The sequence below is a fragment of the Borostomias antarcticus genome (assembly GCF_949987555.1).
Source record: "Borostomias antarcticus genome assembly, chromosome: 10".
Lineage (NCBI taxonomy): Eukaryota > Metazoa > Chordata > Actinopteri > Stomiiformes > Stomiidae > Borostomias > Borostomias antarcticus.
In genome coordinates this window covers 19,776,259-19,801,929 of record NC_140243.1, presented here as the reverse complement: position 1 = coordinate 19,801,929, position 25,671 = coordinate 19,776,259, and the positions used below count along the sequence as shown (strand labels likewise).

The 25,671-nt window shown below is 47.0% G+C and overlaps 3 protein-coding genes across 4 annotated transcripts; 1 reads left to right on the top strand and 2 right to left on the bottom strand.

Moving 5' to 3' along the window:
- The first annotated feature begins 2,405 nt into the window (after window positions 1-2,405).
- Window positions 2,406-10,002, top strand: prpf31 (PRP31 pre-mRNA processing factor 31 homolog (yeast)). The gene is made up of 14 exons (XM_084444764.1): window positions 2,406-2,544; window positions 2,905-3,120; window positions 3,199-3,259; window positions 3,402-3,485; window positions 3,620-3,717; window positions 4,081-4,187; window positions 4,506-4,675; window positions 4,782-4,939; window positions 5,744-5,833; window positions 6,398-6,525; window positions 6,852-6,924; window positions 7,187-7,315; window positions 8,791-8,889; window positions 9,647-10,002. The coding sequence occupies exons 2-14, from the start codon at window positions 2,905-2,907 to the stop codon at window positions 9,770-9,772; spliced, it is 1,539 nt and encodes a 512-aa protein (XP_084300890.1). The 5' UTR covers window positions 2,406-2,544; the 3' UTR covers window positions 9,773-10,002.
- Window positions 10,003-10,141: 139 nt separating this feature from the next.
- Window positions 10,142-22,871, bottom strand: cnot3a (CCR4-NOT transcription complex, subunit 3a). Its single transcript, XM_084444762.1, has 19 exons — window positions 22,735-22,871; window positions 22,082-22,137; window positions 21,777-21,844; window positions 21,603-21,677; window positions 21,407-21,496; window positions 21,102-21,230; window positions 20,844-20,939; window positions 20,492-20,705; window positions 20,206-20,333; window positions 20,050-20,106; window positions 19,001-19,928; window positions 18,766-18,871; window positions 18,524-18,665; window positions 17,380-17,484; window positions 16,007-16,106; window positions 15,711-15,909; window positions 14,851-14,983; window positions 14,479-14,604; window positions 10,142-11,816 (listed from the first exon to the last, which is right to left on the bottom strand). The coding sequence occupies exons 2-19, from the start codon at window positions 22,104-22,106 to the stop codon at window positions 11,718-11,720; spliced, it is 2,820 nt and encodes a 939-aa protein (XP_084300888.1). The 5' UTR covers window positions 22,107-22,137; window positions 22,735-22,871; the 3' UTR covers window positions 10,142-11,717.
- tfpt (TCF3 (E2A) fusion partner) lies at window positions 22,870-25,624 on the bottom strand. 2 transcript variants are annotated; one of them, XM_084444765.1, is made up of 7 exons: window positions 25,535-25,624; window positions 24,952-25,053; window positions 24,569-24,703; window positions 24,366-24,436; window positions 24,228-24,297; window positions 23,958-24,110; window positions 22,870-23,733 (listed from the first exon to the last, which is right to left on the bottom strand). In XM_084444765.1, the coding sequence occupies exons 1-7, from the start codon at window positions 25,541-25,543 to the stop codon at window positions 23,659-23,661; spliced, it is 615 nt and encodes a 204-aa protein (XP_084300891.1). In that variant the 5' UTR covers window positions 25,544-25,624; the 3' UTR covers window positions 22,870-23,658. The 2 variants fall into 2 exon arrangements, with proteins under 2 accessions (XP_084300891.1, XP_084300892.1); XM_084444766.1 differs by having other exon boundaries at window positions 25,278-25,603.
- Window positions 25,625-25,671: the final 47 nt, after the last annotated feature.

Sequence of the window (25,671 nt, the reverse complement as noted above, 5' to 3'; positions counted from 1 at the left end):
TAAAACTGATAAACTTAATTTCCCTCTCCAATCATATAGGGCCCAAATTAATCTTCTGTAATTATCCCCACACTGTGACATGTACAATTGAGTAGGGACATAAATTATAGGCTTAACAATGCAAGACTAAGCTCACCAGCGTATTTTGATTTGGTCTCCAAAAGCCCGTCCACTCCCATTTCACACGCTGATTGCTTCATTTCACTGAATAATGGGAGTTTGGGCTCAGAATTCCCTCTGGGTTTGAAATTATACAGAGATGTATCAACATCCGAATGTGATGATTTCACACAGCGTAGTAAACAGTGTTTTTATATTCCTTTGAAGGAGACTATTTTTAACGTCTTGCAGTGCTTTAGCTGTTTTGATTTTTATAGATATAGATTCATTGTTTGTATTTCGTCTTTGCTGTCTGACAGTCGTATCACTCCTATGTTCATGTGCTGAGCTTAGCCTGGCCATTTTGTTTGTCAGTCAAACCTACATCCATCTCCTGTCTTTCTACCAGGAGCAAACAGCAAAGGCAAGGACTCTAAAAGAAAAGAGGACTTGTCAATCAAACCAAGGTCTCCTGTGGGGTCCAACCCGGTGACATCATCTCGCTTCACTGTCAGCCCTGCCAACGACCCCCACCTGGTGTAATGTGGTGTTCCGGAACCCTTAGACCAGAACCCTTTGAGAGCGGCCAGTGAGTTAGCCCCAACCACCAACTGTTCTCAGAGGCTATTTTTATATTGATCAGGCAATGGAAAGAAAGAAAGACTCCCGTTAAAGAAGCTGGACACATTCCAGGTTTTACCAGCGACAGGATTTTGTATGTGTAAGACCTTATAAATGCAGGTTGTGGAGCTCCTTACTTTGCCACTGTATTTTGGGGGTTGATTGATAGCCATTGGCTAGGAGATGTCATTGGCAGAGGCAGTTTGTTAGGGTAGAGGAGGAGCCTGGAGCTTTGTAAAATCTGAAACAGATTTGCGGCTATGCAATGGGAGTCTTATTGTGTACAACCAGCTTATCCTCTCGTTTACTGCTTCTTTACGTTGTACTTTTCCCCATCGGTACGGGGAGGGCACTTTCTTTGGTCATTTGTCTTTGTGAAGGCTTGGATTGCAATCCTCACTTTGTAAAAATGGTTTTCATTGCAGTCGGTTAGTCATTTATTGTAGGCAGCAGTTAGGGACAGAAAATGCTTAACTCTTGTATTTGAGAGTATTCATTCAACATTTGTACAAAGATCGTGATACAAGTGTAAACAATATGATTTTAGAGCTGTTTAATTTAGATGTATTCTTAGACTGCACGAAAAAATGAAAACAAGCTGTTTCTTTCTACTTTTTATTCTAAAAGACTTATGTCTAACAATTATTTATTTGTCCTTATTTATTTATTTATTTATTTAAGTATTTAACATTGATTTCCATTATATGTAAATATTATTTATTTATTTTGGTGCAATTAATTTTATCTCATTGTTTGGTACAAAATTATATATCAGTTCTTCATAACAAATAAAAGCAAGATATTTTCCCAAACCTATTAATTGCTAAAAGTATTTTGTATAATTTTATGCCTTTATATCTGCCATTCTGTACTGAACTGTCCTTTAATGTGTCTCCAGTATCTGTTACATTATTTTCTAATGTCAGAGAATTTATAGTTGTCTTGTCATTCTTTTATTTTGTTTGAGAACAATTGATGTAGCTTAGCATGAAAAAATGGAAGCCTTTAATCGGTAAATAACTCCATAAGTTGATGTATCTGTTCATTTCCATTTTCTACTAATAACAATCCATCATGCAGTCGAGGTCCAACTAGTCAGTTTGTTAAGTCTGTTTCAGCATCAATTTAAAACCTGTATTGTTTAAAGAATGGTTTTCATGGGGTACTGTATAAAACTGGGGAAATAAAAACAACTTAAAACTGTGAAACATTTATTTAACTGGTTTAAGATACATTGCTTTGTCTAGTATTCACAGGGTTAAAGTGTTCCATGTAAAAGTGTTATGAAAAAGGAAAGTGCAGCAATTTGGACCCTAAGCAATGCGTTTTGGCTTGATATGAAGGCTGAAATTAAACCACAGACAGTATTATTTACCTAGGGGCAAATAAAAATGAATCCCCCCCCCCCCCCCCCCCCCCCCCCCGCCAAATAATGCATGGATAAAACCAGGACATGTCCCCATTCCACCTCGCACCTCTCTGAATATGAAATTTTGGATTATTATTATTATTAAATTTTGTCAGACCTTAGACACGTGCACATGCGCATATGTAGGCGCACAAATATGTTTGTATGCACACTTTTTGTTCGTATGCGCACATAACAGACAGACTACATACTGCAATTCCCAGAAACCCTTGCTTTGATGTGTGACGCATGGACTGTGTGTGACGCATTTATTCTGCGACGAACGACAAAGCACCGTATAGTACGAAGCAAGTAACGTTAGGCTAATACATCCATGGGCTAAACGTAATTTCCACTTTCAAAGTTGGAATTTCTCAAATCTCTCCTTTGGACGACAGGACGCTCAATCTTGCGAGGTATTCTAAATAATGTCCGTGTGCATTTGCTTCAAATGACGAACTATCTCGCTGGCGAGTTATCTAGTCTTGATTAGCTTGCCAACGTTAGCAGCGTGTTGGTGCATGAACAACAATACTTACGTGAGCTAGCTACCAATTTTACAGCTTTAAGAGCTGTTATTTACATCTCTTTTGCATTTTCTATTTCTAGCCTGTCTGAAAGTAGAATGATTAGCTCGTTCAGAGCGAGGCGTCCATGTGTTCCTCAATGATGATTAACGTTAACTGCTAGCACGCCTTCTCCATTCCCCTAACTACTCATTCATACTCTCTTGCTGCAGTGTAACCTTCTTCGTTGTCTTTGTATTTTCCCTGCAGATGTCTCTGGCAGACGAGCTCCTGGCTGACCTGGAGGAGGCTGGGGATGAAGGGGAAGACGGCCTGTACCCGGGGGGCGAGGAGGGAGAGAGCGACGGGGAGGCGGTGGAGGGACAGGCCGAAGCGGGCCTGGAGGACATCCCGGAGGAGATGGAGGTGGACTACAGCGGAGCTGAGAGTGTGGCGTCCATCGCCAAACTCCGCAACAGCAGACAGGTGTGTATCTGCCCATATGTGTCTCCCTCTGTCGGTCTCACGACGCTGTTGTATAATACTCTCTTCGCTTGTGTGCAGTTTTCAGAGATTATGGACAAAGTTGGAGATTATGTTGGGAATCAACGAAAGAACTCTGAAGGTAAATATCCCTACCCTGACCTGTCATCAGATTTTTCAAAACGTAGAAGAAAATTATGCTTGATTATGTGAGTTTCAATGGAATGTGATTCAGTGGTGTCTTTTTTTAAAGGACCCCTTTTCCCTCTTCTCTTCTTCCTCAGTGTCCGGCCCGGTGGAGTCCGATCCAGAATACAGACTCATCGTAGCAGCCAATAACCTCACAGTTGAGATCGACAATGAATTGAGTGAGTTCTGTTCCATCCCAGCAATCTGACCAGTCAATCTGTTGATCATTTTGTTCAATCCTACTGTGCTTATGATCTACTATGGTTCACAACACAACTTTCTAAGTCTGTTTTTTTGTGTCCGTTCTTTTCAGATATCATTCACAAGTTTGTCCGTGACAAGTACTCCAAAAGGTTCCCTGAGCTTGAGTCCCTGGTGCCAAACTCTCTGGATTATATCCGGGCGGTCAAGGTGCGCTTTTTCAGCAAGCCTTCAGCAGATTCATGGGGAAACGCTCAATGGGATTCTAATGTTGTTCACTGGGCACTTACTCTGTAGTTGGCACTGATGTGTGTGTGGGCGGCTGTGGCTCAGTGGTAGAGCGGGTCGTCGTAGGGTCAGCGGTTCGAATCCCGCCTCTTCCTGTCCCCATGTCGAAGTGTCCTTGGCCAAGACACTGAACCCCAAATTGCTCCCAATGAGCAGACTAGCCCCTTGCATGGCAGCTGCCATTGGTGTGTGTATGTGCGGGTGAATGAGAGGCCATTGTAAAGCTAAAATAAAAGCGCTATATAAGTGCAGTCCATTAACCGCGCGTGTGTGTGTCCTGTTTAGGAGCTTGGGAATAACCTGGATAAATGCAAGAACAACGAGACGCTGCAGCAGATCCTGACCAACGCCACCATCATGGTGGTCAGTGTCACAGCCTCCACCACCCAGGGGTGAGGGAACACCAGCTGGCTCAGTTAGCTGTCCTTCCATGTTTGTTCGTTACACAACTGAAAGCACGTCTTAAAATTTAGATTTTAGTAACAATAATAACAAAGGGTACATGCATAAAATAACCAATAATATAACAATGAAATAATGTTCACAATACAAATAACAAATGTATTTATTGAAACTTTATTTGTTCAGAGACGTCCCATTGAGACTAGTTTCTTTTTCAAGGGATCCCTCATTGCAGAAATGAACAGTCATATTAACTGTACCCTGGTTTCCTGTGATGATGCAATATAACCATGTTTTTTTGTCTCCAGGACATTGCTGGGGGAGGACGAACTGAAGCGATTGGAGGAGGCTTGTGACATGGCTCTGGAGCTGAACCAATCAAAGCACAGAATCTATGAATATGTGGAGTCCAGGATGTCTTTCATTGCTCCAAACCTGTCCATCATCATCGGAGCCTCAACTGCTGCAAAGATCATGGGTGAGGGACGACCCGTTAGATGATCCACATGTTTGAACGTGGTCTTCATCCTGAAGAGACCGTCATCAACACCCCCCTTCACCCCCATACCGTTCTCTGCTGGCAGGTATTGCCGGAGGCCTGACCAACCTCTCCAAGATGCCGGCGTGCAACCTGATGCTGCTGGGGGCCCAGAGGAGGAACCTCTCCGGGTTCAGCAGCACCTCCCTGCTGCCCCACACTGGCTACATCTACCACTGTGACTTCGTCCAGTCCCTGCCCCCGGTCAGTTCACCCAGCAACGCATCTGGGAATCTTATTTATTTAAACCTTTATTTTGACTCGAGGATTTCTGAGGTTTACCTCATTTACAGAAATGACAAGTGAACAAACGGGATGTACAGAGATACAAAGATAAAAACAGAGATACAAAAAATGTATTAGCTAAAACAGTTACAATATGAAACACAATAGTCAGATAAAACACGTTGAAATTCAGCTAAGGAAGGAAGGGTCTCCATCTTTAAAGAATGCTGAAGAACATTCCAAGAAATAGGGAATGCAATCTAACCAAGTACCATCCCTCCACAGGATCTCCCTGAGTCAGATGGTTCTATATTTCTGATCTGCTGCTGCGTTATGAACCATCCAGACCTCTCAGGTCGTCTGGCACAGGCCTGCTTTCTGTCCCCAGAGTTAAAACTAAACATGGAGAAGCAGTGTTCAGTTTTTATGCTCCACATATCTGGAACAAACTTCCAGAAAACTGCAGGTCTGCTGAAACTCTCAGTTCTTTTAAATCAAGACTGAAGACTTTTCTTTTTGCCGCTGCTTTTTATTAAATCAAATAATTATTCATTCATACACTGCACTGTAACTTTTATTCCTGTATTTTATTTTTTACTGCATTTTGTTTTATATGACCTTTTATCGTTGCACTCTGTCTTGATGCTTTTAATGTCTTATGTAAAGCACTGTGAATTGCCTTGTTGCTGAAATGTGCTATACAAATAACCTTGCCTTGTCTTACTGTGTAGCTTCTAGCTAAGCGGTTCTATGTGGCTTAACGCCGTTTTGTTTGGTGTTTAGGACTTGAGGAGGAAGGCGGCTCGTCTCGTGGCGGCTAAGTGCACCCTGGCGGCCAGAGTAGACAGCTTCCACGAGAGCTCTGGTGGCAAGGTGAGTGTTAAGCACGGGGAGGGAGGAAGGCAAGGTGAGCGTTAAGCACGGGGAGGGAGGTAGGCAAGGTGAGTGTTAAGCACGGGGAGGGAGGAAGGCAAGGTGAGCGTTAAGCACGGGGAGGGAGGAAGGCAAGGTGAGCGTTAAGCACGGGGAGGGAGGAAGGCAAGGTGAGCGTTAAGCACGGGGAGGGAGGAAGGCAAGGTGAGCGTTAAGCACGGGGAGGGAGGAAGGCAAGGTGAGCGTTAAGCACGGGGAGGGAGGAAGGCAAGGTGAGCGTTAAGCACGGGGAGGGAGGAAGGCAAGGTGAGCGTTAAGCACGGGGAGGGAGGAAGGCAAGGTGAGCGTTAAGCACGGGGAGGGAGGAAGGCAAGGTGAGCGTTAAGCACGTGGAGGGAGGAAGGCAAGGTGAGCGTTAAGCACGTGGAGGGAGGAAGGCAAGCGTTGAGCCAAAGGAACATTGATAAAGTCAACACAGTAATTGTTGCTGCTCCAGAGTGTTACTTTGGCTAAATCGTCGTTGTGTGTGGAAACCCCTAATGTAATACACGCGTGTCCATGCAGGTCGGCTACGATCTGAAGGAGGAGATCGAGAGGAAGTTTGATAAATGGCAGGAGCCTCCGCCGGTGAAGCAGGTCAAACCGCTGCCCGCTCCTCTGGACGGACAAAGGAAGAAGAGAGGAGGAAGGAGGTGCTGAACCCGGCTGTTATCCGTCCTCAACACCATGTGTAGCGGTCTTAAGTCTTAACACTTCAAATGTAGTTTAACGCTCTCGTCAAGCCCGACCGAGTGTAACGATATCTCAGGATCTCTGGTGCTTTGACGGCGAGCGGCGGCATGGCGTCTGTCAGAGTGCGTGTGAAGTGATTGGAGTTGGCGCTCGGTGTGTGTGTGTGTGCGCGTGTGCGTGCGTGTGTGTGTGCGCCTGATGTGTAATCTGATCACGTCGGGGTGCGTTCCCTGATGACAGGCTGAGCGGTCTCATCTCTTCTTCTCTGGTTTCTCGGTTTCCGAAGGTATCGTAAGATGAAGGAGCGCCTGGGACTGACGGAGATCAGGAAACACGCCAACAGGATGACTTTCGCAGAGGTGAGTAGCACAGATCCCAGATCTCTAAACGCCGTGGACATCATCGTCGCCACTCGTGTGTCATATTGAGATCATGCAAATACAACCAGAAGACCAGAACTAGTCAACGCTGTAAACGAGGGAAACCTCAGTGCTTTACGAGTATAAATAAAGGTTTGAAATAAAAGAAGAGGAATGTTGTGAACGAGTTACTGCAGAGATAACGTCCTGTCTACAGTGGTTAATACTGATTTCCATCCCTGTGTGTGCGTGTGTGTGTCAGATTGAGGACGATGCGTACCAGGAGGACCTGGGTTTCAGCCTGGGTCAGCTGGGGAAGAGCGGCAGTGGGAGGGTCAGACAGGCCCAGGTCAACGAGGCCACCAAGGCCAGGATCTCCAAATCGCTGCAGGTAAAGCATCTCTCAACCACGGCGCAGACCTGAGGGTCAGCCGGCCTGAGAAGCTCTGGTCTCTCTCTCAACCACGGCGCAGACCTGAGGGTCAGCCGGCCTGAGAAGCTCTGGTCTCTCTGTCAGTCAAGTGGTGTGGGGAGTAGCTTTACAAATCAAATCAAACTTTATTTGTATTGCGCATTACACCGTCACTGCCTGAGCAGTGTGTGCGTGTGTGTGTGTATGTGCACGTATGTATGTATGTGCACATATGCATGTATGTATGTATTTATGGGTATTGCTAGATATACCTTGACAGCCTGGATGTATATATGTATGTATACCCCTAGACTTATATACTTGTATAGTTATATATATTTATACAGACTGAATGTATGCAGGTACATATATGTATCTTATTCTATTCTCTACCTCACAGTTACTGTACATATAGATGTATATAGCCCCAGTTATTCCTCTTTTATGCTGCTACCCCCTTATCTAGTGTCTTTTTCATTACTCTGTATCTGGTGTCCTTTTTCTTTCCAACCTTGCGGTAATTTCAACTGCTGAAATGCCTAATTTCCTCCAGGGGGATCAATAAAGTATCTACCTATCTATCATTTCATACACACACAATGGGCTTTACAGAGAGCAATGGGGGGTGAATATAGATCCTACCCCTACCTTTTCACAACATAATGTATGTTTTTAAACTGTATATATTTGTTACATGACAGATTGAGATCGTAAAATATGTCTGTGTTCAACATGCCCCTCCTCTGTCCGCGTGTTCAACATGCCCCTCCTCTGTCCGCGTGTTCAACATGCCCCTCCTCTGTCCGCGTGTTCAACATGCCCCTCCTCTGTCCGTGTGTTCAACATGCCCCTCCTCTGTCCGCGTGTTCAACATGCCCCTCCTCTGTCCGCGTGTTCAACATGCCCCTCCTCTGTCCGTGTGTTCAACATGCTCCTCCTCTGTCCGTGTGTTCAACATGCCCCTCCTCTGTCCGCGTGTTCAACATGCCCCTCCTCTGTCCGTGTGTTCAACATGCTCCTCCTCTGTCCGCGTGTTCAACATGCCCCTCCTCTGTCCGCGTGTTCAACATGCCCCTCCTCTGTCCGTGTGTTCAACATGCTCCTCCTCTGTCCGTGTGTTCAACATGCCCCTCCTCTGTCCGCGTGTTCAACATGCCCCTCCTCCGTCCGTGTGTTCAACATGCCCCTCCTCTGTCCGTGTGTTCAACATGCCCCTCCTCTGTCCGTGTGTTCAACGTGTCCCTCCTCTGTCCGTGTGTTCAACATGCCCCTCCTCTGTCCGTGTGTTCAACATGCCCCTCCTCTGTCCGTGTGTTCGTGTCCCTCCTCTGTCCGTGTGTTCAACATGCCCCTCTGTCCGTGTGTTCGTGTCCCTCCTCTGTCCACGTGTTCAACGTGCCCCTCTTCTGTTCGCGTGTTCAACGTGTCCCTCCTCTGTCCGTGTGTTCCTGCAGAGGACGCTGCAGAAGCAGAGCATGACGTACGGAGGGAAGTCCACGGTCAGGGACCGCTCCTCAGGCACCAGCTCCAGCGTGGCCTTCACACCTCTACAGGTAACTTACTGTTTCCTCACTTCCTGTTTGGTCACTTCCTGTATCAACCATATCTCTGACTGTCACAGCACTGGTACATTGGCTACTGTGAATCACGGAAGCGGCCTCAGGGCCAACTAGTTTCGGACGGTGGCGTTTGTTCTACAGATTTGTCCAGTTTGACACAATTCCCAGCATGCGCAAGCAGAAATAACAAGGCATCAGTCGCGTGTCTTCATGCTTGCTGCTCGTGAGCTGTGGCTGGCTAGACCAAGCAGCCGCTGACACGAATGGTGGAAAATGGGAATTTGGAAAGTAGAAGCCCTAGTGCTGCCCTCCAATGTGATATTTAATGCCACAACTAGAATTCTGCTTTTGTCCAACTTGGCGAGAGGTGGAAATCCTGTCTTGCTCTGGTATAGTCTGCTACTCTCACTGGCCCTGGTAACATCCCTCTTCCTCTCACTGGCCCTGGTAACATCCCTCTTCCTCTCACTGGCCCTGGTAACATCCCTCTTCCTCTCACTGGCCCTGGTAACATCCCTCTTCCTCTCACTGGCCCTGGTAACATCCCTCTTCCTCTCACTGGCCCTGGTAACATCCCTCTTCCTCTCACTGGCCCTGGTAACATCCCTCTTCCTCTCACTGGCCCTGGTAACATCCCTCTTCCTCTCACTGGCCCTGGTAACATCCCTCTTCCTCTCACTGGCCCTGGTAACATCCCTCTTCCTCTCACTGGCCTGGTAACATCCCTCTTCCTCGCTCTCCTCTTCCTCAGGGGCTGGAGATCGTGAACCCGCAGGCTGCAGAGAACAAGGCGGCCGAGGCCAACCAGAAATACTTCTCCAACATGGCGGAGTTCCTCAAGGTCAAGAAAGAGGGCGAGGGAGAGGGGAAGATGTGAAGAGGACTGCAGAATATATAACGGCTACAAACACAACACGCCTAGCTTACAAATGCACAAGAATTTGTGTGTGAATCCTAATAGCTGCAGACGCTCAACCTGCTGGTAAGAACTGCGCCGTAGTTCGCCGTAGCTCGGGCCGTGACTGCTGAGTGATGGTATTTTTGTATGTGTTAGAGCATGTCATCCTTTTTTCTTTCTTTTAAATTCCATTTTAATAAAATAAACCTTTTACGATGCCTCTGAGTCTGTCCATGGAAATCATTGGGAAAATAATGTCGCTGCATAAAGACTCAGATAATATAAGACAGACCATCTTAGATTTATAATTTCTGAAAAGTATTTTATTGAAATTTTACAATCCTGTTTGTAACCCCACATTATCACATATCCCATGCAGAACCTTGACAAATGAGAATGAGAAAATCTGTAAATATTTATTTTCTTGAAATTCACATTTTAGCCATTATCTATCTGACCTTCTCAAAAGCCTAAAAATAGAATTTATAAAAGGCAAATCTCTCAACGTTGCTGTAGTGTCCTTTCTATAATCCTCTTCCCCCTTTAGAAAACCCCCCCAACTCAAACATGTAGACGTAGACATGTTCCCTGGGCAGTAAAGACAACTCAGTCAATGGAGACGGTGCATGACAAGTTCCAGAATGCATACTTCACTTCCAGAATGCATACTTCACTTCCAGAATGCATACTTCACAACCAGATGCTTCTAAAGTCGGTTGTATAGACTCTGGATATATGCTTCTTCTTGCTATGTAACCAAATGAAATCATATAACACACATTTACTGTGAAATGACATGGCTGGAAAATTGAACATGATCAAATGTGGCTTTGAATGGAAAAGATGCCAACTCAAGACTGGTATGACCGAGCAGGAATGCCATGAGATGGAGAGGGCATACTGTGGGTCAGTTTCATGGATTCTAACAGGTAACTTCTTTAAGTCTTAGAGGTTAGATACGTATACCAAGAGATGAGCGATGAGCCCTGCCGTTACAGCAGACTAAGGACAGATTCCTGCTCTTCCCATCCTTGGGTTTTGAGGGAGCTGCTCTTAAGATATATAAACCATTAAAATTATCAGACAAGACTACTTTCTCAAACCCTCAGTTCTTCAATTCCGATTCTTTATTAGTTTATATCACAAACATAATGAATGCCCCAAGAATACGTTTTCTTTTACAGTTAAACTTTTAAAACATTTTATTTGTAAGAGAGAGGGAGGCAGAGACCAGTTCAATTGCATAGCAATTTAATCCATGTCCAATAAGGACTCTCTTTCCCAGCCACAGGGAGAGGCCCTGTGATCATTCTCAATCAGTGTTTAATCGACCAAGACAATATCAATAAAACTATTGATAATCGCTCACTATCTCTAATAGTGACCATGTTCAACAGGCATCACAGGGTGTTCTAAGAAGTCAATCCTACACACGTCTAATGTCCACTGTACTTCCCCATTCTAAACCACAAATCACAGGAAATCCAACACGGGCAATTTTACTTGTCAGCCAAATCTGATGTTTGTTTAGTTTTAGTCAAATGTTCCGGTTTGGTGGGTGGTACAGAGATTTTTGTTGAAACGGAAAAATAAAACGAAACATTAAATGAGGGTCATGCATGGGGTAGTTTTCCTAATGCCACATACTGAGTGCTCACACAGACAGGCACAAACGCATATTTTAAACGACACGCTCGTTCCCCATGTAGTGGACTACTTGTGGTTGGACCCGGGCGGCGTCGGTCCGAAGTAGGGGGCTATATGGGGAAGGGGGGTATCCTTTCAGATGCAGCCTACACAGACCGGCCTCCGTGTGGGGAGAAGGCTTCTACTACACATCACAATCTCTATCCACAGTATGGAGCTCAGTCTCGGAATGTCAACAGCAGCGCGTCTGTCCGTCTCTCTCCGTCCTCCTGTCCCGTCACTGCAAGTCTCGGTCTTCCAGGTACCTGTACTCAAACGTGAACCCCTCTTTCTTTCTCTGTCCCCATTTTTCATAGTCAAAGTAGATGTAAGTGCCCTGAGAGAGGAGGAGAATAGAAGCAAGTCAATACAATGAAAACTGGTCCAAACGAACGGGCAGATCAGAGCTGCATCCATAAAATTATTTAAATTTAATCCTTAGCTATTATGTGTTATTTCCTTGATTTGTTGATTTGATTTCATATGCTCTGTATGATGCTGTGTTACTGTTTACTTTCATCTTGTCATTTTAGGATGTCTATTTATAACATGATAAAAATCAGCCTCCTGGCTAAACCTGGTGTATTTACATTTGTTGTTGATTTATATGCATTGTCCCTTCTCAAATAAACTGAAATGAAAAGATCCAGAATTACAGACGACTAATGTAGCCAGCTGTCAGCGCGCTGAAATTCCACTGAGTCCGTCTGCGTGGCGTTTCCAGACGCGGTCGGGTTTCGTTCTGTCCTCCTCACGGCTTCACAGCCCATCGGGAGCGTTTCAGGAGGAGCGTGTTTTCTTTTTACATTTAAAATTTGGGACCTAACTACCTATTTTCTCTACTGCTATTTGATGCGACCCAGATGTGGGATGCGTAAAAAAAAAGAAAAGACCTGGGGCCTCATTTATAAACATTGCGTAGAATCCACGTAACTAAGTTAGCTTAGCTAAGTGATTACTAAAATATACGCACAAAAAATCTCCCATTTATAAAACGCTGCGTATCACAACCCGTGTTCACTCAGGCATGCCTACGCCAGCTGCCCTTTATAAATCACAATCAACACTTAACTTGGCGCACGTGAACGCGCGTTCTGATCACACCCCAATTAACGCCCACAATTGCCTATAAATGGTCAGTGATACGCCTATACATATGCAACGACAATGGAGCCGAGTGCAAAAGGCAGAAAGAGAAAGATACATTTTACCGATGCGAGGTGGAGGTATTGGTCAACGAGGTAGAGACGCCGCAAAAGTATCTTTTCGGAACGATGATTTCACATGTGCACGACTGATAAGAGCACCTGTTAGGCCTGAGTGGTCTGTTAGATAATTCATTATCTATCATGCAGGCTATATTGGCATTCGTTTAGTGCGGTAGGCCTTATTAGGTGGCTGCTTATATCCAAACTGATAATCATTATAAGCCTATAGTGTTGTTGCATGGGTAATGGGGTTTGGATCTATATTGCACGTCATCTAATGCTTCACAGGGTGGCCCATGAATAAAATGCCTAACTTATCAACGTATAAACGGGTCAATTTACAATGACATCCATAACAATGCAAACATGTAGGCCTATAGTGACTACTTAAGGCAAGTATCCCCAATTTAACTATACGACAGATCTGAGGGTTCTTTGCAGCATCCAATTTGTGTATTTTCCGGGATATCATGCATTTCACATACTTTCTCAAAACATTCTGTAGGCATAAAGAAGCTGCGTGTTCTAATGGATGTTGCGGGATAGCCAAGCACATATTAGAACATCTGTGCCAAGTCCCGGCATATCCAAGGCCCCGTGCGTCATGGCCTACTATAATCCAGCTATATCAGTGCCTGTATCGAGGTCTTGTAAATATATGGGGTCCATGGATGAGTTTCATGTGATTCTATAAAGGGTAATTATTGCTACACATGACGATTCGGCAAATTAATAATCTAACTTGCTCCCTTGTGTTCTTACAACTTGGAGACGCATCACCTCCATGCGCTGTTTTGCGCACAGCTAATTCTACCAAAGCGGCATGTGAGCATTGGGATGACATGCGTTTTTAGGCCCACATTCCTCGTATGCCTGCTACATGACAATCATAAGACAATATGAGGATATATGATGATGTACAATATAGCCTAATGTAGCCTACAGTTGCCTCAAGTAGGACATTTCCATTCACCGCTCAACATCATTGTAATTCTATGATAAGCCTATAGGCTCGTGTCGTGTTGTGTTATCAACGTAATATGTGGCTTTTATTCATAGGCTACTGCCCGTGATGCTTCACGGAATAGCCTATAAATGAATGGGCCTACAACATAACATTATATTATGACACAAATGGGTCAATTCACAGACACATCCAAAGCAATGCCGACATTATTTCGTGATTAGGCTACGGTGGCGATTGATTCCGTTTAAACTGTGTGACACATTGGAGGGTTTCTTGCAGCGACCGATGTATTTATTATTCAATATGTCATGTGTTTCGCAGACTTTCCCGAGTTTCATCTCTCTGCCATCGGAGTCGCGTTTTCCCTTTCTCCAGAAACGTGCTTATCGTAGTTAAAGGAGGGTCGAAGTGTGCGTAGAGTTACGCACACCTTCCGCCAACTGATCGCTCAGCTCGTTTTTTATAAATACCGAAAGTTGCGTAGAAAGTTGCTCAGCATGGGTTATGCACGCTTTTGTACTTACGCAACGTTTATAAATGAGGCCCCTGGTGACCATCTTTAGCGGAGCTCTGCAGAGAGCTGGTTCTGGTTCTGAAACACTTCTGAGACGCACTGCAGTGCACCTGGTGGAATGACTAGCGTTGTGTTGAGTGGTCGCGGTCAACACCGGCTGCCGTACGGTAAACGGAACGCAACGCAACCGGAGTCAGTGGAATTGCTAGCATGCAGCCACGTTCTGGTGCTCAAACCTGGGACTGCTCTGCCCCTCACACCCCCCCCCCCCCCCCGACTAATCCAGTCACGTGGACTCGAGCTGCCGTACCTGTTCAAACTCGTCCGTTATGGTCTTGGGTTCTTCGTGTCTCTGGAACCACATCATGTACTTGGTGTGGAACCTCCACGACTGCTTCTTCAGAGCCTTAGCAGACAGATACTGAGCCTTGGTGCCCTGAGAGACGCACGCACGCACGCACGCACGCACACACACACACACACACGTGGGGAGTTAGGAGATAGGCAGGGGAAACTGCAGGAGAGGGTAGGAGAAACATCCTGGTGGGAGGCAGGTTGTGTGTGTGTGTGTATGTGTGTGTGAGTGTGTGTGTGTGTGTGTATGTGTGTGTGTGTGCGTGCACGTGTGTGTGCGAGTGTGTGCGAGTGTGTGTGCGAGTGTGTGTGCGAGTGTGTGTGTTACCTCTAGGTAGTAGAAGATGAAGAAGAGCGTCTCTGTGGACAGTCTCTGGTAGAACTCTATGGAGTCAGAGTGGTGGGGGGGCATCTGGTGGTGGAACGGCAGCGTGGGACACGGGTTCCTCATCAGGTACTGCCTGCAAGACACACGGGTTCCACACTGGGTCAGGCTCAACAAGCAGTCTTATATACACACGGGTTCCACACTGGGTCAGGCTTAACACACACGGGTTCCACACTGGGTCCGGCTCAACAAGCAGTCTTATATACACACGGGTTCCACACTGGGTCCGGCTCAACAAGCAGTCTTATATACACACGGGTTCCACACTGGGTCCGGCTCAACAAGCAGTCTTATTTACACACGGGTTCCACACTGGGTCAGGCTCAACAAGCAGTCTTATTTACACACGGGTTCCACACTGGGTCAGGCTCAACACACACGGGTTCCACACTGGGTCAGGCTTAACACACACGGGTTCCACACTGGGTCCGGCTCAACAAGCAGCCTTATTGACACACAGGGTCACGACTACACGTTTCCAGCTCGTTTGACTTGAAAATGCCCTGAAAGGCCTTGGGTGATTTGGGACGAACGAGTGAGAAGATTGCAGCCAACGACCGATCTGCTGATCTCAAGAGCCATGAAAGAGTTGGGGGAACGCCGGCACAAACAGTCAGAGAACTCTTAGAACTCTTAGTTAGAGAACTCTGCTAGTGCTTCCTATAGCTTTACAATCCAGCCTGCGGTCGCCAAAGACCAAAACCGTGTGTGTGTGTTTGCTGTAGTTCATATGTTTGTAAGTACAATGGAAATAAATTAATTCTGATTCTGTAGAGAAATGTAGTGATAGGTCGTCTCACCTGATCCTCTCGGAGTCGGAGGGGTGTGGCATGTGTGTCCAGGCGGATTCCTGCATGGCCTGCTGGTACAGCTGGTCTTTGGAGAGGGGCGTGGGGCCCAGGGGACACACTCCCAGAGAGGGGGGGATGCTCACCTCCGACAGGGAAGGCTGGGGGGCCGCGGGGGTGCCGGGGGCCGCCGACGACCCGGAGAAGATATCTGAGAGGAGAGAGAGGTGGGTGAGGAGGGGGGCTCCGTTCTGTCCTTCCCCAGGGGCAAACCAGTAACACATCAACAGGAGCGCCAGTGTTCTGACCTCTGTCTGTAAGGTGCAGGCTGGGGATCTCTCCGTCCAGACTGGACCCCAGAGCAGCCCTCTCCGCCATCGCCTTCAGAGAGCTCAACGGCTCCGGAGCCTGGGGAGGGAGGAGGAGGAGGGGGGAGGGAGGGGGAGGAGCGGGGAGGGACGAAGAGGGAGGGGGGAGGGGAGAGAGAGGGGGGGGGGGGGTCAGAAGGCAGAGATAATGAGGATATGGGAACAGGGGGAGGAGAGAAAGCAGAAAGGAGGATGCGGAGAGGAAGAGAGGAGGAGGACAGTGAGAGGGGTCAGGGTAAACAGAGATGTAACATGTGAGTTCAGGCAGAGTGACACAGTGTCCAGCTCATCTCCAAATGCCAGTGATATTATGAGCTTTGAATTCCACCCGCATGCCTCACCTTCCTACTCACAGACGGCACACTGCCGCTCCCAGCTAGAGACCCCCCCGCCACGGCTACACCCCCCCACAGCTAGGCCACACCCCCCCACAGCTAGGCCCCCCCCCCCCACTACGGCTAGACCCCCCCAAGGCTAGGCCTCCCCCTCCCCACGGCTAGACCCCCCCACGGCCAGCCACGGTGACAGCAGTAACACTGGAGCAACACACCCGTGACTGACGAAGTGCACTTCTTCAAGAAATAAACAAGTTACGATGCAACAACAACCTCCCATAAATGTCCTAAAATTGTCTCTCTCAATTTTCGTGATGGTCCAAGTATCTAGTGTGTGTGTGTGTGTGTAGGGGGGGTTAAGGGATTGTCCATCTAGATACTTCCGTCTTATCTCTAGCTAAGGGCTACGTTTTTTCCGTCACAAACTCAATATTCCTCGTCTCTGACGAGTTCGCCGTGCAATGAAGAAGAACCAAACTCTGAATTGAGTTTGCGACAGACAAAATTTAGCCCTCAGAACTTGGACCTGGCACGAAAATAGGAGTGTGAGTCTGTGGGGAGATAATTGTGTGTGGTGTGTGTGTGTGTGTGTTTAATGTCAGCATGTTACCATGTTATCATGTGTTCATGACTAGATTGAGGTGTAGTGTGTGTGTGTGGGTGTTTGATGTCAGCATGTTATGTGCTCATGATTAGACTGAGAGGTGTGTGTGTGTGGGTGTGGATGTGTGTGTGTGTGTGTTGAATGTCAGCATGTTATGTTTAGATTGGGGTGTGTGGTACGTGCGTATGTGGGTGCTTAATGTCAGCATGTTATGTGTTCATGATTAGCCAGGTTTGTGTGTGTGTGTGGGGGGTTAATGTCAACATGCTTAGGGTGCGTGATGCGAATGTATGTGGGTGCTTAATGTCAGCATGTTATGTGTTCATGATTAGACTGAGGTGTGTGTGTGTGTGTGTGTGCATCTGGGTCTCTACCTGACACTGCTTTCTCTTGCGTGTGTTAGTGGCTGTGGCCATGGCTGCGCTGTCACCCGCTGTCACCCTGGTCTCCATCAGAATCTGACGCAGTTCGGTGGGCAGCTGGGGATAGAGGGCGTCTCTACTGGTTATTCTACCGTCGTCACAAAGTCATTACAGCGTTATGATCACATGAATATATACGGTAATGCATCAAGAGGAGAAAACGGGGGTGAACGTGTGGTGTGTTCATGTCGCCAGTTTTCTGGTTCATGCGAGCGCAGTTTCCGATCACACAACGCAGGGTGAGGATCTAACGGGTCAAAATGGCTGCCGTGGAGGTTCTAGTGTTCACCCAATAATTAAGGATAGGTTCGGAATTTAGCACTACAAGCCATGTTATAAGGTTATTTAGGATCATGTACAATGGCCGATATCAAAGTTTCGTCAAACGGTGCACTCTTGAGATATAGCCCGTCGCCGCTAACACTCAATGGATCCATAGGTGATGATTTTTTTTGCCAGAACATCAAAGGACACCAGTGACCACTCGGTGAGTTTCCTGTCTTTGAAAACAAGAGTTTATGGTGTTTTTGAGGGATTTTATCTGTGCACCTATTGAGAGTGTTAGCGGCAACGGGCTATATCTCCAGAGTGCACCGTTTGACGAAACTTTGATATCGGCCGTTGTATATGATCGTAAATAACCTTATAACACGGCTTATAATCCTAAATTCCTGTCCTTTAAATGTCCGACTGTCAGTCTTCCTCTCCCTTGTACTCAACCCCTCTCCTACACGACTGCCCATCCAACAGGCAGAAGCCTGTCAAGACGAAGGTGGAAGAAAAGGTCATTTAAGAGTATTATAAAGATCGAAGCATCGTCCGACAGCCACTCACAACCATCTGCTAGATGACGTGTCGGCCTCTAACCTGGTCTCTCCCAGCGTCTCTCCCACTGCTGCTGTCTCTCCTTTCTACCACAGCCTGATTGACACCAGGTGGGGCCAATCACTGACCACCACCAATTAACCACCAGGCAGAGAATCCAGCCAGCTCTACAGTGGCCACTGGGAGCCTGGATTTAACCCCTTGTCACCCTAACCCTCCCCTCTCCCCCCCCCCCACACACACGCTACCCTTCCCCACAGCCTCCCCTCACCTTGAGGCCCTCAGAGGCCTGCGTGTAGGAGTGGGGCCCGTTTAGCAGACTCCCTCCACCGGGGGTGCTGTCTGAGAACGAGGGGGAAGGAGAGCTGGGGGGCAGGGTGATGGAGCTGATCAGGCTGGGGCCGTTGTCCATCCTGCGGGGGGGGCCGACGTCGTCGGGAGAGAGAGAGAGAGCTTGAGAACACCGTTCGTGACATCGGTGGTGTGAGATAAAAACTGACGAGCATCACTTACGTCAGACTGGTCGAGGAGGTTAGGGACGAGGGCTGGCTGCTCTGTGATTGGCTGGGTGTGCTTAGGGCCGACTCTGCTGTGCTCTCTGCTACAACAGCACTGTAACCTGAAGGAGGACGAGAAAAGCACGACAGAGTCACCTGTTACCGACAAAGATTTGAGTACTGACATTAGTACCACATACAAACAACCATACAAACAACCATATAACTCAGCCACCACTAGGTTAACATACTTGTGCTTCCATTCTGCTTCAGTCCACTGGGCGGTCTGACAGGGGCTGCGTTCACCCCCACTCCTCCACCGATTGCCCCCACGCTCCCTCCGTTACCCCCCATCATGCTCACCGCCCCTCCAGGCGCTGTGCTGACAGGGCTGGGGGGCATCTGGGGGGGTCCCGAGGCAACAGACTGCCCGGAGACCAGGCCCAGGATACCGCCAGTAAAAGTGCTGTGGGCCGGGCTTGATCCCAGCAGGCCAAGCCCCACCCCTGCCCCGTTGGTGGTGACTCCACTGGAGCCGGAGGTGGGGATGGTGGGGCTGCTCTCCACGGAGACGCCGGGCTGACCGGCGCCGCTCAGGCCCAGCCCCCCCGACGCGGCCGCCTGGGCATAGGCGGAGGGCGTGGACAGGAGCCCCCCCATGGTGTTGAGCGGGGCGGTCAGGCCCAGACCGGACATTTGGTTGGCACTGCTGGTCCCGGTCACGCCGCTCTTACCCAGGCCCAGGCCCAACCCCAGCCCCAGGCTAGAGGCGGGGCTAGGCCCGGACGAAGCCAGGGGCTGGGAGTTGGGCGCGGCCGAGATGGGTGCGCTTGGGGCGGGGAGGGAGGGTGCGGCCGAGGCCGGGAGCAGCGGGTGGCTGGGCGGGCTGGGGGTGCTGTTGGAGGGGAGGGAGGGTTTGGTCGGCGGCGGCGGTTGTTGTTGTTGCAGCGGTTGCTGTTGGCTGGGCTGCTGGGACGGCGGCGGCAGAGGCGGAGCTTGGTGCTGATGCTGCTGCACGGCGCTGCTGAAGCTGCCTATCAGGCTGCTGCCTGCCGGACCCGCAGGGAGCCCGCCCACCACCGTGGCCATGGACATGAGGGAGGAGGACGAGGACGAGGAGCCCGAGGCGGCCGAGGAGAAGGAGGATAACAAGGAGGGGGTGCCGTTCTTCACCGGAGACTGGAAGTAACAGCGCCGGAGAGGAACACCGTTCAGTTTAACAGTCCGACTCTCAGGGGAATCGATAGATCTAGACAGTTCCGACTAGAAAATGGACGTAAAGATGGTCACGGTATCTCACCTGACTGACTTCGCTGTCCGTTGACCGGCCTCGTTTCTTCTCCTCCTCAGAGTTCTCCTTCCGGAGGACACAGGACATTCACACGTTAACCTCTGGACCAGAACAGATTAGTTTATACAGACAGGACAGAAGCAGGTGGCTGAAGGAGGTGCTTACGCCGGTGCAGGTGGCTGGGGAAGGAGGGATGGGGGAGGAGGAGGTGGTGGAGGTGGGAGTGCTGCTGGAGTGGAGGAACATCTCGTCCTCAATGTTGCCTTGACCCGACGGAGACGTGGCTACTAATGCTGCAGCTCCCGGAAAACCAAGAGGCAAGGAGAGGGAGAGAGAGAGAGAGAGAGAAATCCCAATGAACGAAGAGTGCACAAACACACGCTAGACTTTCCCATCTGATGGAAATCGTTATCAGGCAACACACTGATAAAGAGAACGTTTATGCACTCACGGATATCCTCCAGATCCAGGTCGTCGTACAGGAACTCGTTCTCCTCGAAGTCCGGGTCCTGCGACGAGTCGATGTAGTACTCCACGTCGTCCTTGATCTTCTGGATGGAGTCCACCTGAACGGAGTCGTTGTCCAGCATGCGTAGGATGGTCTCCAGCATGCGGATGTGGTACCTGTGCCTTTCGATCAAGCGCTTGAGCTCCTCAATGCGATCCTGCTTTTACGGGACAGCCAGGGAGAAAGGCATACGTTGTTTTTAAGCTGCTCGGGACACATTTACAAAACAGCACAGAGAGTACGTACAGCAATAGCAGAGGTAGGCAAAGGGGGAAAGGATCGGAAAGAGACTGACGTCTTTGTCTCCTTTCTTTTTTCTGGTTTGAACCGAGAGAGACTCCACTTCACTCTCAAACTGGTCCACTTGCATGTTTAGAGTGTCTATCGTATTCTGTAGGGGAAACGAGGTTGTGAAAATTAGGGAAGAAAACACAGAGAGAGAGAGAGAGAGAGAGAGAGAGAGAGAGAGAGAGAGAGAGAGAGAAATGAGACATCACTTTGCACTGAGTGAGCACATATTGCCTCCCTAAGTCAAGTGATTATGCACTCTTACTGTTAGCCACTGTCCCATCTCCTCTTTTTCCCTCTGGGCTGGGTCCACCTTCTGAGCTAGCCCAAGGCCTTCTTTCGAATAGGCTTTTGTTTTTGTCTCTCGCTCAACCACCTTGAACCTCTCCATTTGCTGAGAAAAGACAGATGAACACCTTGATCACTCTGTGAAGGGCATTATAATTATATTCCTTGAAAGTGTCAGTTGCAAATGATCACTCAAATGAAGATTTAGTTCAGTAAATCAATGATTAATGTTATTCCCTAATGTAATTTTGCTCCTATATAAATCACAGATGAGTGCATTACCGTCTCAATAAGCTTCCGATTCTCCACTAGCTGCCTTTTATCTTTGATCTCGTTTGATGCCACCCATGTCTTTATCTGATCTCTCAGTCGCTGGAAAGGGACAAACGATAAAATATTGACTTAAGCACAGCTGTTTTTTGTACAGGCAGGCATATCAACCATTTCTATGTGTGGACTAAATTTAAGTTAATTTTACCTGTAGTTTTTTAATCTCTTTTTTAAGGTCTGCCTCATATTTTTCCTTCTGATTGGCATTGGCTGCATTGTGGAGCTGGAAAGCATAATAGTCAGATACAGAAAGAAGAATGTTGTGTTCTCTTTGATACACATAAGCCTATACACATGTAGAAAATGAGAACATGATCCTCACCTTTTGCCAAATATCTTCAAACTGTTCTACACCTTCAGCTACCTTTTTCAAACATCTGTCGATTTCACCTGGGAGAAGAGGGCCTCATAAATACGTGTTTTTGAATGGTGCCTCATATTTCCCCCACCAGAAGACTAAAATCTGAGAGTACACTGTGCTTAACATCTAATTGTGACATCAAAATTCACTGAACAGTTCAGCATTCACCAGTATAACTATATAATGTTGGCTAGTTGATGTCAAAGGCGGAGGTGAGAGCTATGTCAGTGTCCATTGGCATCATGGCTTGTTGAGGACAATATTACCTTGAAGTTTTCTCTTGTCAGCCATGGCTTTGACTACGACGATGTCCTCATTCCGTCTATCATTGAGAGAGGGACACATGATATTACCAACCACAGAACAATGTGCACAAAGAAACAACGAACTTGCTCAGCTGAATATATCTAATAATTAATTTGAATAACCCCTGCACAACTACTGATAGCTAGCTACATTAATAGTGGCTTCGCCAAATAGCAACTTCACTCTAAGCTACCAACATCTGATGCTAGCTACCTATATATTGGAAAACGCAAATACATCAGATGTAAGCAACGTTTAGCTACCCAGGGAAGATAGCTAGCACTAGCTAGCGTGACATGCTTGTTGGCTACCTAGGTTGCAAGCTAGTTTCGATAGCCAACTCATTTCCAATGCTATTAATTAATTGCATGCATGTGCATAAAATTGAAATAATGCAATCATATTTTGGATGTATCGTTATCGTTTTAATGTTGGTTGTTGCTAAATGTAGCTTGTTGGCTGGCTAGCTAGCTAGCACTGTATTCACAATGCTCGAACGCAGCTTAGCTAACGTTTAACTAGCTAGCTAGCACTAGCTAGCTAGTAATTCAGGAAAATCAGGGAAACTAGGTCAACCCGACCAGCAAAATTTACAATAGTTTTCGCCATTTACCTAGGGTTAGGGCTTTTCGTTTGTCTTTTTCAATTACAATCAAAACTAATTCCCAAAAGTCTTCTTTACTTCCAATTTTTTGTTTTCTTTTCGACAATCTGACTGTACTCTAAAGATGGACGGTAGCTAAATCCCACCCCCAAGTTTAGATTCCGCCCTAAATCCTACCTTCGAGCTAAGATTGGATAGTTTCAACTTCCGCAAGTAAACATTTCAGTGATTGGTTTATCAGTGAGCAACAAATTATGATTGACTATATGACTGAATCCGTGGAGTCGAATTCATTTCACTGTACTCAAGCAATAAAAACAATGTCATCATCAATACACAGACACCATTACATACTTTATACAAAACTGCTATATGCATTGTTGATAAATATGTCCTCACGGTGCTGTTGATCAAATCAGTCAAAGGCATCAGCACAACATTTGGAAAATCCTAAAGATCCTTATCAGTGTAATGATCATAATGTAACCATATTTTATTGCAAAACAACAACACTCCCCTGTATCGGCATGTCCATTCAACACTGCGACCTGAATATCAACCAGCAACCAATCCTAAATCTGTGTTACAGTTTGGTCTTGCTCACACCCCCTGAACTGCTTCAAGAAGTGTTGGCAGATCATTGTGAGCTGCACGAGAGTTGATCTGAAATAACCACTCTCAACAGTGAAATCCTGAACAAAGCCAGGAATGTGCAATGCAAGGCTGGAACTACAGAGTTGCCCCATGGTGATGTGCACTCCAATAGGAATTGTTCTTCTATTAGCCTGGGCAAACCAATGAATCAATCAAAATATCAAAGTTCAAGACTGAACTCTGGCTTGTGTGTGCCCCTTTGAGACTAAGTCCATCCATTTAGCAGTCGAGGCATCCGAGTTCCACAGCATGTGACCTCAAAGTTTGCCATCGTCCTGGTCAGTGAGACAGAGAAGTTGGGCTGGGAAATTCGCCAAACTGTGCCTCAGCCAACATGGACACATCTGGTTCAGTCTGTGGAGAGGAGGCATAATCAGCTGAAAACCGTTAATTTTGCACATAAGTCAGACTTGCATACAGTGAGAGGTCTTAGGGATTAATTCCATAATAGTTAATTGACTGATCAGTGTGTCCTGACACATTGCATCAGTCTCGGATGTGGAGGAATGGACAACAGCAGTAAAGAGGACCGCGAGGCCTGCATTTGAATACTGTTGCTATAAATGTACTTTACCGACCTGTGGGTCTCTTTCCCTCTCCTTAGGAACTCGGTGCCTTTTCTTCTTGGTTCCAGCTGTGTGCTGAAACGCAGCAGGGGGGGAAGAGCCAGGAATGCCATTCAACCTATCATCTGTTCCAAGGACGGTGTCCAAATGGACACCAGACTCTTCCTGAAAAAACAAGACATCATTCGACCATTTCTGTCTCTTCTTCATTAACAAAAGCTGTTTTCTTGCCGATTATGACCTTTCCAGTCTTGAATCTACATTCAACATTTTTATTCATACCTCAAGCAATATGGTGAGCTGAGCATTTCTGTAGTCATCCCCATGGGCATCAAGAGTCTTCATTAGAAACCTGGACATGGTAATGGAGTTATAGCATGTGCAGGTGACACAGGAAGTAAATACTAATGCAGACTTTACCTTCTCTCTTTCTTCATGCGGCGCGTTAGTCCTTGCACTTGGTGAAGGCGACCCAGGATCCTCTCATTAACCTAAGATAAACATCTACATTTTATTAATGATCATACACGTTTTCTCAATTGCCATCATCAGCACAAGACATATGTACTGTGGACAGGGAATAAGGAAAACAGAACTCCATGTAATTACACACCATCACTAACCTGTTCGATGTCTTTACACCGTTTGCTTAGAGCCAGGTACTTTCTTTTCTCAAGTTCTCTCCTCTCCTCTTCCTCCTCTCCTGGTCCCGAACCTCCACCCTCCAGCAACTCACTGCCTCCTGGGCCCAACTCAACCTGATTATAATGATATTAGCATTCAGCATACTCAATCATAGACTAGCTGACATACAGTAATGAACTTCAAAGATATATGATTCAGGTTTTGGTTTGGGGTTGAATCATCATGATTTTTCAGGTCAAGTTTGTCTGGCGCAAACCATGGCCTCAATTGAAGTTGTCACCTTGGATTTCAAGAATATGGCTAAAAGGGTGTCATTCATGATCACCTCGATGCATCAAACCAGTAAGCCAAACACACGTACCTCCCCGGGGCCTAACTCCACCCCGCCAGGTTCCAGCTCTGCTTCAAGGATGTGGTCCCCAAAGAGAGGAGGTAGGGCCAGCCCAGAAAAATCCTCCATCATCTGACAAGTGGCAGGTGCAATAATGGGATTAATATTGGCAAACAGAAAGGGCGATTGGTAGGCAGCGTAGAAGATACTGTTAAAACATTCAAAGCATATTCATGTATTGATTCATGTATTATCAGGATTGGTGCCATGCCAGTTTTACACGGAGATAGCTACGAAGAAGTGAATACCAGTTAGCTAGACGACGTTAGCTGTACTGTACTTAAGCTAGGTCTTACCTTTTTCGATGATTCAGTCCCCTGAACCCCTGGCCAACGTTATTTGCCTGCCCACAGCTAATACCCACTTAAAACAGGTCAGTGAGCTAGACTAACTTTATTCTTATGCTAGCACTTGCTAGCTGCAAAGCAGCTTTCTTGTATAAGAGTGACCAACATCTTGCTAGCTAGCTCACGTTATCCAGCATTTGCAAAGATTCATTGATGACTACTACACGTGGAACGTCTCAGATACATTTATAATACGGATACTTTACCCCATCCATTGACTACAAAGATCAAGGAGTCATTTGGCTTTTTCTGATTTCATGCTCGCAACCAACGGGCTCCTGTTTTGTATTGTCGTGACGGACGCGGTAAATCTGCGTCACCTTCCAGCTGAACTACGCTTCCC

What these genes read in the sequence shown, in the direction of transcription:
- prpf31 (XM_084444764.1), top strand. Translation starts at nt 2,905, where the DNA reads ATGTCTCTGGCAGACGAGCTCCTGGCTGACCTGGAGGAGGCTGGGGAT. An exon ending in TCGTCCAGTCCCTGCCCCCG is followed by an intron (nt 4,940 to 5,743) that starts GTCAGTTCACCC and finishes TTTGGTGTTTAG; the next exon opens with GACTTGAGGAGGAAGGCGGC. An exon ending in ACAGGATGACTTTCGCAGAG is followed by an intron (nt 6,925 to 7,186) that starts GTGAGTAGCACA and finishes TGTGTGTGTCAG; the next exon opens with ATTGAGGACGATGCGTACCA.
- cnot3a (XM_084444762.1), bottom strand. Translation starts at nt 22,106, where the DNA reads ATGGCTGACAAGAGAAAACTTCAAG. An exon ending in ATCGGAAGCTTATTGAGACG is followed by an intron (nt 21,231 to 21,406) that starts GTAATGCACTCA and finishes GTCTTTTCTCAG; the next exon opens with CAAATGGAGAGGTTCAAGGT. An exon ending in ACCTCCTCGACCAGTCTGAC is followed by an intron (nt 18,666 to 18,765) that starts GTAAGTGATGCT and finishes CCCCCCCCGCAG; the next exon opens with GATGGACAACGGCCCCAGCC.
- tfpt (XM_084444765.1), bottom strand. An exon ending in TGGAGTTAGGCCCCGGGGAG is followed by an intron (nt 24,704 to 24,951) that starts GTACGTGTGTTT and finishes CATTATAATCAG; the next exon opens with GTTGAGTTGGGCCCAGGAGG. An exon ending in AGCTCACCATATTGCTTGAG is followed by an intron (nt 24,111 to 24,227) that starts GTATGAATAAAA and finishes TTGTTTTTTCAG; the next exon opens with GAAGAGTCTGGTGTCCATTT.